The 9,637-nt window shown below is 65.6% G+C and overlaps 2 protein-coding genes across 3 annotated transcripts; both read right to left on the bottom strand.

Moving 5' to 3' along the window:
• Positions 1–940: 940 nt before the first annotated feature.
• Positions 941–5,689, bottom strand: SBK3 (SH3 domain binding kinase family member 3). 2 transcript variants are annotated; one of them, XM_054808463.1, is made up of 4 exons: positions 5,390–5,689; positions 2,611–2,787; positions 2,209–2,411; positions 941–1,627 (listed from the first exon to the last, which is right to left on the bottom strand). In XM_054808463.1, the coding sequence occupies exons 2-4, from the start codon at positions 2,780–2,782 to the stop codon at positions 941–943; spliced, it is 1,062 nt and encodes a 353-aa protein (XP_054664438.1). In that variant the 5' UTR covers positions 2,783–2,787; positions 5,390–5,689. The 2 variants fall into 2 exon arrangements, with proteins under 2 accessions (XP_054664438.1, XP_054664439.1); XM_054808464.1 differs by lacking the exon at positions 5,390–5,689 and adding an exon at positions 3,949–4,062.
• A 1,559-nt stretch (positions 5,690–7,248) lies between these two features.
• On the bottom strand, positions 7,249–9,011 carry LOC129198826 (CD5 antigen-like). The gene is made up of 5 exons (XM_054808450.1): positions 8,972–9,011; positions 8,654–8,683; positions 7,960–8,274; positions 7,554–7,879; positions 7,249–7,466 (listed from the first exon to the last, which is right to left on the bottom strand). Exons 1-5 carry the CDS (start codon positions 9,003–9,005, stop codon positions 7,458–7,460), a joined length of 714 nt encoding a protein of 237 aa, XP_054664425.1. The 5' UTR covers positions 9,006–9,011; the 3' UTR covers positions 7,249–7,457.
• Between the last annotated feature and the right edge of the window lie 626 nt (positions 9,012–9,637).

Raw genomic sequence — 9,637 nt, 5'->3', positions numbered from 1 at the left:
GTGGGAAAGCCAGCGGGGACCAGATGGCTGGTTGAGCCTGGGCAGGTGTTTGTCCAGCCTCCAAACCATGAGGTCACCCCAAAAACTCCCCTCCAGAGTCTGTCCAGTCCCTCCTGTGCTGGAGATGGAGAATGTTTGCAGCCATCAAAGCCAATTTTTGTGTGTTCCCCCTCCTGCACAGCCAGAGCCATCCCAATTTGCTCTCTCACTGTGTCTTTTTACCCCTTTGCACTAGCAACTGACCCACATCCAGCCTTTAACAGTGCAAATCACCCTGCCCACTGCCTTGCTCAGACGGAGCCTGATCCCAGGTTTGTCTGGTTTTAACTCAAGTCCTAGAGCTCCACCTGGCAGCTCCAACCAGCCCTGTCGCACCCTGGCTCAGCTGCATGCCTTGAGGGCTTACACTTGTTTCCCCAGCTCCCTGACCCCCCAGGAGTCTGTTTAGCATCTCTACCTAATTACAGCAGTTAACACCCAGGGAGGCTGTTTAGCATCTTCCCTAATTAAAGTAGCCCCTGACAACCTCCTCATCCTTAAAGTGCAGGAAGGAGGCCAAGGTCAGATCGGTTCCTCTGCTGAGCAGTTTCACCATCTGTCTCTGCCAAGGTTTTGCATCAGCCTTAGTGGGTTTTCTTTCTAATTAATTGCTGTCCTCCAGTTTTTCTCTATTGTCCCGTAGGCTGCTTCTGCTCTGGGTTTCACTGCAATGGTTGCTTGGGTGGACTGTTGTCACCACCGCCAAGTGACATCAATTTGCAAGGTGCTGGGTGTCCAGCTGCAGGGCTGGGGTCTCCAGGTGCTGCCCGAGGCATCGTTTCTCCTTCCCATGCTTCCAACTCCTTTCTAGCCCCACAAGCCTCGGGCACCAGACAGGGAGCCCAGACCCCCAGGGAGCTCCTGTCACCATACCGGCCCTGGGACGGAGGGGAGGTGCTGGCTACCGGCACGGGGCCAGTGCGTTAGCAGGGGGCATGGGAATCCCATCTCCCTCCCCAGCAGCATCCTGTCCCCCGGAGCCCTCCGGGCTCTCCCCCATGCCGCTGATAAGGGGGGACTGGGAGCTGCTCAGTGCTGGCTCCGGGGCGCTGGGAGCCATCACCCAGGGGAGGGACAGGTATTTCTGCACCTCGATGGCTGGGCTCCGGCGGTTGGGGTCCAGAGTTAGCAGGCGCCGGAGCATCTCCAGCGCCCCAAAACCAAAGCCTCGCCAGGACACTGGCACCTCCCTCCCGGCCACGCCACCCTGCCAGGCGCTGAAGTCCTCAAACTGGGGGTCGGAGTTGGCAGCCACGGCCCAGGGGAAGCAGCCAGTGCAGAGGCAGAAGAGCAGGACAGCAAAGGCCCAGACATCCAGGCTGGAGTCCAGCTCCAGTGTGTCGGAGCCCTGGAGCAGGCAGAGCTCTGGCGGAGAGTAGGGCAAGGTGCCAGACATGGCACCCACCGCCGAGCCCTGCACACGGGTGAGCCCAAAGTCACCCAGCTTCACCCGCCGGCACTCGCGGTCAAAGAGCAGTACGTTGTCCAGCTTGACGTCCCGGTGCACCAGGGCACGGCTGTGCATGAAGTCCAGCGCCTCGGCCAGCTGGGACGCGCAGCGCTTCACCAGCTCCTCTGCCAGGCCCTCCTGCAGGGAGAGTGGTACCGTCGTCTGACGCAAGGCCCCCTCCCTGAAGGAGCTGCTGCAGCACCCAGACCCCTGCCCGTCACCACTGCCCTGTGCTTCACCCTGCAGCAGCCTGTAGCCACGTGCCTGCGCTGCAAAGGGTCTCCCCATGCACAGCACGAGCATGCATCACACTGCAAAGGGTCTCTTCCCATGCACGGCATCACCACACCCCACTGCAGAGGGTGTCCCCACAAAAAGCATGGTGACCATGCAACCCACTGCAAAGGGTGTCCCCACACACAGCGTCACTGCACCCGCTGCAAACAGTCTCTCCCCATGCACAGTGTGGGTGTGCAAAGGTTCCGCCCACACAGTGTGAGTGGGTGCTCACTGCCAAGGTCCCCCCACGCACAGCATCACTGCACCTGCTGCAAAGGGTGCCCCCACAAAAAAAAAACGTGACCATGCATCTCACTTCAAAGGGTGTCCCTGCACGCAGCATCACTGTGCCCACCGCAAAGCTGTCCAGGCACCTTCTCAGTTGTCCTCCCACCCCCTGACCCCTGCCCCCCTTCCCAGAGCCCCAGGGCAGCACACACCCCTGGGTTGAGGAGGGTACACAGGTCCCCAGCGGGAGCCAGCTCCTGTCCGAAAGCAAAGTGCGTGGCACTCTCAAAGGCGATGGGCAGGGCGCGCAGGCAGGCAGCGTGGCTGGAGAGGCACAGGGCGATGCAATACTCCCGCAGGAATGCCCGCCGCTCCGTCTGCTCCTTCAGCATCAGCTTGAGGACCACCGGTGAGCCTGGAAAACAGCGGGGGAGCCGAAGGGGGGGTCAGCACCCACTGGGGCACCAAGGGGGCAGAGACAGGGTTTGGTGTGGGGTGGTTTGGGCAGAGCTGTGGGCTCGGGTGGGTCAGGTGCAGTGGTGGTGCTGTGCACATCTGGGGTGGGGAGCAGGTTCCCCCAGCCAGCAGCAGGGTGGCCCCCCTGTGCTCCTCACCACCATCCCGGGGCTCCGTCAGCACCACACGGCCGTAGGTCCCACTGCCCAGCTCCTCCAGCACGGCGTAGTGCTCCTCCAGCTCCCGCTGCGGAACCTCCCGGCCCGTCTGCACCATCAGCCGCTCCAGGAACTCCTCGTTGTCCTCCCCATCCTCGTCCGACTCCTCCATGGGCCCTGGGGAGACCCAAGCCCCCCGCGCTGCTGCAAAGCCCCACTGTCCCCAGCCCCTTGCATGGGGAGGCAGTGGCAGCATCAGTCTCACGGCCCCAGGGCACCTGGCCAGGACAGCCCAGTCTAGCCTGGTCCAGTCCAGTTTAGCCCAGCTCAGCCTAGTGGGGCCCAGACCAACCTGCTCTGAAGCATCCCATTGTAGCCCAGTTCAGTCCAGTCCAACCCACCCAAGCCCAATCCAGTCCATCCCAGCCCAGCCTAGCGGAGCCCCGACAAGCCTGGTCTAATCTTCTCCAGCCCAGCCTAGTCCAATGCAGCCCAGTCCAAAGCATTCTATCCCAGTCCAGCCCAACCCAACGCAGCACAGTCAAGCCCAGTACAGCCCAGCTCAGCCCAATAGAGCCCAGTCTGCCCCAGGGGCTCTCCCCATGGTGTCCCTGGATGGGATCAAGCCCTGCTCCTCTCCCCCAGGCGCCATGCAGACATGGGGGTCCCGGCTGGTAGAAAGGTGCACCCCCCACCTTTTGACAGAGGTGATGGGGTCCCCAAAATGCCCCTGTTAAGTGGGGCCAAGTACCCCCGATGGGGGCCACGGGGAGCTGAGACACTCACTCCATTGAGCCCCCATGTTCTCATGCCCCACATCACACCCCAGAGGAGAGGCAGTGAGCCCTATAACCTCCCAGAGGAGGGACAGGCAGCTGCGCATTGCACCCCACATCACCCCACGGCAGCAGTCAGGGCTCCTTCTCTCCACCCCACCCCCCAAGGGGTCAAGACTGTCTCTCTCCCACCCCACATCCCCCACTGCAAGGCGTACACGCTGGCTCTGTCCCTCCCCACATCCCCCCATTGCAGAGAGTCAGGGATGACTCTTTGCTCCTCATCCCCAGCCCTGAAGCAGAGCCCTGGACCCTTCTCCCATACCACCACCTTAGCCACCTGCACTGGCACAGCCACAGCAAAGTCACCAGCACCACCAGCACCTCCAGGTGTGCGGGGCTGGTCACACGCACACACACGCGTGCACACACACACACGCACACTGCCGTGGGGCTGAGCCAGGAGAGCCATGCAAGCAAGCCAGAAGCAGAAGGCAGGGTCGAGTGTCCCTTGAGGTTGCACGGGGACAGCTGAGCAGCTCAGGAGCAGTGCATGCCTCACCTGTGTCCCCTGCCGTGTGTCCCAGCACGGCTGGGTGCTCCCGGGGCACGGCTGGGTGCCCCCAGCCCCACAGCTGCCCCCGGCACTGGGAGCTGTGACTCAGACTTTCCTGCCCGCTCCCATGCCGCCGGCCTGCGCTAATCTCTGCCGCTCACACACAGGGAACATGTGTCAGCCCCAACGCGTGCCGAAGGCCAAAGATAGGCAGGAGGCAGGACAGGCAGGGCATTGCATGGGGGACAGACGGATGGGATGGAGCTGGGGATGGGGGACAGACCAACAGGGTAGAGCTGGGGATGGGTGCTGAGCCGTGCTGAGCCTGGTGGGCTCGGTGCACCCAGCGCAGCATGGGGAAGCAGGGCGCAGGGCTCCCAGCCATCCCTCAGGGTGATGCTGGGCACTGTCTGTCTGTCCCTGTGCTGCTTGTGCCCCCAGAGAAAGCATCTGTCCCCAGCACCATGCTCTGTCCGTTATCCCTGCAAGCTGTCCTCCAGCCTCTCCATCCATCCATCCATCCGTCTGTCCATCACATCCATCCCACACGCCTTGCTTCTTATCTTTGCTGTACCTGCCTCTGCTGTCTATCTGCCCACGCACCCTCCCCCTGTTCTCTCCATCCCCCCATGCCATGCATCATTCTGTCCATCTGTCCACGTCCTCTGTGATAGCCACCCCATGCCACTTCTGTTTGTGCCCCCATGCAATGCTCCATCCTGTCCGTCTGTCCTTCCTCTTCATCACCTGCTCTGCTTCACCAAGCCACGCTCCTTGAGGTCTGTCCCCCATGCCCAAACGATCCTCTGTCCCTGATACAATGCCATCACAATGTCATCCCACAACACAACCCTAATCATGTCCTGACACAGCTCAGTCATGTCGCGACACAGCCCAGCCATACCACAACCGCACGCCACCTGCCCCCCCAATTGCTACAGCCCCCCCATTGCTACAGCCCCATCCCCACCATGTTCCAGCACAGCCCCAGCACCAGCCTGGCCATGACCCCTCATCCCACCATGAGGAGGATGCAGCAATTCAGGGGGACCCCTCCATCTGCCTCAGTTTCCCCTCTCTCCGGTGTCACCTCCCTGAGAGGATTGGGGGACCTGTTTTGTCATGTGTCCCCCAGCCACGCAGCATCTCACAGCTCCAGCTTCACCCACCCACGTGCCAGCCGGCTCCCACAGGGGTGTGAGGCAGGGACCAGCAGCAAGCTGGGTGTCAGACCGCCCAGATGCAGGGCAGAACGGTTCGGGGATGAGGGGCGGACACCAGCCCCAGTCGCTGGCCTGCAGCGATCCCCAGGACTGAGGCATCGTCCCATGGGGCTGGCACCAACCCCGAGAGATGCTGTTCCCACGCCAAGCCCCCTCTGCCCCCATCCCCGGCCATGCCACCCCTGCCCCGTGTCCCCGCCATCGCCGCCCCGGCTCTGACTCACATCTGGGCCCCCTCGGCAGGGCGCGTTCCTGGGGGCTCTATTTTGGGATGGGGCTGGCGGAGCCTGGCTGGCGGCACACACGCACCCGGTGTCCTGCCAAGGAAGTACCAGCCGCGCTGAAACGAGGTGGTTGGCCACGGGGGTGCGGGGGGCGGTGTGCACGGAGCCGGGGTGCTGGGGGGTCTCCCCAGGTTGGAGTGGGGGGAGCACAGCTTGGGGCACCCTGCTTATCCCTCTACCTGCACCCAGGGCTGTGCCGGCCCCAGCATCCTCCCTCTCCCCCAGCTCCTGGGACGGGTCCCTCCCACTCTCCCAGTTTTCAGGGACGTGCCCTTCCCTCTCCCCACTCCCTGGGACCATCTCCATCTCCTCCCCAGTCCCCATGACCATCTCCCTCCCCATTTCCCACCATAACACCCATCTCCCTCCCCATTTCCCACCGTAATACCTGTCCTTCTCCCCATTTCCCACCATAACACCCATCTCCCTCCCCATTTCCCACCGTAATATCTGTCCTTCTCCCCATTTCCCACGGCCACCCCCCGTCCCGTCCCCAGTTCCCATGCCCATTTCCCACGCCCCCCCCTCCCCACGCCCAGGGCCGTATCCCTCCCTCTCCCTCCCCACCTGCTCTTCCCCCCATCCCATCTGCTCACCAGGCCCTGACCCTGGACCCGCTGGAAGGTAATTAATACTTGACAGCACATTAGCGGGACCCGCTTGGCAGGTGGCTGATGGGGGAAAGGTCGCGGCCCCCCCATACCCCCGGGGAGCAGGGGCTGCTCCCGGGGGGGGTGTCCCCCCAGCCCTCCCCGTGGGGCAGGAATCAGGGGGCTGTGACCCCCCTCCCCCCTGCCCCACTGGGGACCATCCCCAGGGTCCGGCCATCCGGCCCCACCGGCACGTCTCCGGCCTCGGTGGCACGCGGAGGATGCGGGCGCCTGTCCCTGTCTGTGTCCCCCCCCCGGGGGGGCTTCGCTGGCCAGCAGCCCGCGGCGGGGGAGGCGGGGGTGGAGGGAGGGACAGCTGCGGGGGCACCGAAATAGCCGGCAGGCAGCCGGGCCAGGTGGCACCAGCTTGTCCCCGTCCTCGTCCCCAGGAACGGGGCGGGGGGGGGGGGCGCACAGCCCGGCGCAGAGCCCCACGAGCCACCAGCCCACAGCCCCCCTCCTCGCATTGTCCCTGTCCCCCCTTCTGCTGTTGCAGGGGGGAGATGTGCCCCCTCGGTGTCCCGTTGCCCCACGACCTGTTCCCCTGCTGCCCGTGGCCCCCCCGTTCCCCACACTCTGCTCCTCTGAAACCCTGGCCCCCACTGCCCCATGGCCTGTCCCTCTGCAGCCCCTGGCCCCACTGCCCCCACACCCTCTGCACCCGCAGGTCCCATTGCCCCCCGCCCTGCCTCTCTGCCCCCCTGACCCCATTGCCCCACGCTTTGCCCCTCTGCCCCCCAAATCCCATTGCCCCACTTCCTGCCTTGCTGCCCCAGCCCCCCCTGCCTGCTTCCCAGCAGGGCCCAGCCCCATGCCATGGGGCAGAGCTGTGGGCAGGTCCCCTCCCGGGGGGGGCGGGGCCGGGCAGGGTGCTGGGAGCAGGACAGGTGGCTGCAGGATTAGTGCTAACAAGCTGTTTCATAACAAGGTCGAGAGGCCACGGGGGGAGTGTGGGCAGGAGGCCAGGCTGGGCTCAGCCCCACACCTGGGATAGCCAGGCCCCTGTACTTGTCCCACTGCGGCCCCATGGCACAGCCATGGCTGTATGCAGGCACCTTGCAGTGCGCTGGGTGCCCCAGTTCCCAGGCACTGGCACCCCGTGCTGCCGGGTGCCTGCACCCCTGGGCACAGGCGTGATGCAGGCAGATGCTCAGTTCTCCACATTTAATGAGTGGGGAGGGGGCCGAGGGGCTGGGGCAGGACCCCCTGCTGCCACCCGCAGCCTCCTGTGGGGTGTTGTGCATGGGGTTCCCCGTGGGGCCGGGGGATGCCCCAGGGAGGGATGCAGGAGGGATGCTGCACAGGGGGACATGGTGGCTTCTGCGATTGGGGATGGTGCAGGCGCAGAGCTGCAGGGCTCAGGTATCCTGCAAGGACAGAAGAGTGACTCTGGCTTGATCCTGCCCTGCCAGGCCACCCCAGGTGTCCCACGGCAGCAGGGGGGGGTCCCAGACCTGGCAGACCACGCCGACGTCCTCCTGGTGGGTGCAGTCATGGCGTCCCCAGGTGCGGTGGGCGCAATCCTGCAGGGACCCCTCCTGACCCCGGCAGTGGACATCATCCAGCCAGATGCGCCCAGTGCCGGGGCCGAAGTGGGGCCGTCCCTGGGGGAGGTCACCAACTGTCCCCGCTGCCCCGCAGCCCAGCTCCCGGCAAACCACCGCCGCGTTGGTCTGGCTCCAGCCATCATCACAGACCGTGCCCCACTGCCCAGCGCGGTTCACCTCCAACCGCCCAGCGCAGTGCCCGGGGCCACCCACCAACCGCAGCTGGAAAGGCTCTGCAGGGACACTGGGGTGATGCCAACCCCACGGAAGCCCCCACCTAGAGTGGCATCACCCCACCCTGCTGCGCGCTCACCCTCACACTCGATGGCGACCACCCGGTCCGTGGGGCAGGACGATGGGTGCCCCGGCTGGAGGACGCACTGCTCCAGGGCCGACTCCTGCCCGGTGCACTGCACCTGCTGCAGCACCACCGGGGAAGCACCGTCTGCCACGGGGCCGCAGGGTGCCGGGACAAGGCGCGGGCGACCACAGCCCAGCTGGCGGCACAGCACCCGGGCAGCTGCCCCGTCCCAGCCCTCGGCGCAGACAGAGCCCCAGGTGCCGGCAAAGAGCAGCTCCAGGTGCCCGGCACAACGCGAACGGCCGCTGCGCAGCTGGGCTGGCACTGCTGCGGGCAGGGAAGGTGTATGGCACCAGTAGGACCAGCACAGCCCAGTCTGCCCAGCAAAGCCCCAGTCTGCCCAGTACAAACCCAATCTGCCCACCACAGCCCCAGTCTGCCCAGTACAAGCCCAGTCTGCCCAGTACAAGCCCAGCACAGCCCCAGTCTGCCCAGCACATCCCCAGTCTGCCCAGTACAAGCCCAGTCTGCTCAGCACAGCCCCAGTCTGCCCAGCACAGCCCCAGCTCAGTCTGCCCTGTGCACCCCCAGTCTGCCCAGTAGAAGCCCTCCTACGTGTGGCCCATGCCCCAGTCCCTGCCACATGCTGTAGCGTATGGGGGTCACCAGGGGACCCCAGGGAACACCCAGGGAACCCCCAACCTACCGGATCCGGCCGCGATGCCGCAGCACAGAGCTGGGGGGGAGAGAGGGAACAGCTGAGAGTGGGGACCCAGCCCTCACCCCCCCCGACACCCCCACACCCCACTGACCCCCAACACACAACCCACGGACACCCCCACACCCTAGTCTGCCCATTAACCCCCAATACACCCACATGCACACCCTCGCACCCCACTGACCCCCCCAACACCCCATGAACGTCCTGCATACCCCACGAAAACCCCCAACACCCCCGCCAAGTGCACCCCCAGCTCTGTGCCCCCCAAGCCCCTGCCCCCCCCAATGACCCCCAGCCCCTCACCGAAGCAGAGCCCGAGGCCGAGCAGCCCCCCCATGCCGCAGCTGCCCGGCCCCCCCCTCCCAGGGCCCCCTCCTTTTAAAGTTCCCTCCCAGGGAGGGCCCTGGGGCGCAGCGGGGCGGGGGGGGCAGGGGGAGGAAGCAAAAGCGCCGTGGGGAAGTGCCGAGGGAGCCAGCCCGGCGCCGTGGGGCCCGTGGAGGTGGGGCCGTGGGGTGGAGGGCAGGATCAGCCCCCCCCCTGCGCTCAGACGGGGCTCCGCTGCCTGCACCCCACCCCCTCCGCCCAAGGATGGGCCCGAGGTGGGGCTGACCCCCCCCCGTGCACTCCCCAAAATGGTGCTCCCCCATCCCACCACCCCGCAACCTCGAGATGCTCCAGGATTTGGGGGAGGGGGGGATGTGTGTCCAGCCACACTTTATTTCATCTGGGGGGTCGCAGCAGCCCCCCCCCGAGTCACCCAGTTGGAGGGGTCACGCCCCCATCATGGCCGAGAGCTGGTGGCAGGGGGGGTCCCCGAAAAGCCCCCCAGGAGATGCTGGAGGGTCAAGGCCAGCGCCCGCAGATCCCCCCGCAACCCCCGCACCTCCTGCAGCAGGGCCTGCAGCTGGGGGGCTGCGCAGGGGGCACAGCTGCAGGACCCCCCTCCCCACTGCCCCCCAGCCCCGGGGT

This window comes from Grus americana, chromosome 36 (genome assembly GCF_028858705.1).
Source record: "Grus americana isolate bGruAme1 chromosome 36, bGruAme1.mat, whole genome shotgun sequence".
Lineage (NCBI taxonomy): Eukaryota > Metazoa > Chordata > Aves > Gruiformes > Gruidae > Grus > Grus americana.
The sequence above is the reverse complement of the archived record's forward strand: the minus strand, read 5'-3'. Positions and strand labels throughout refer to the sequence as shown.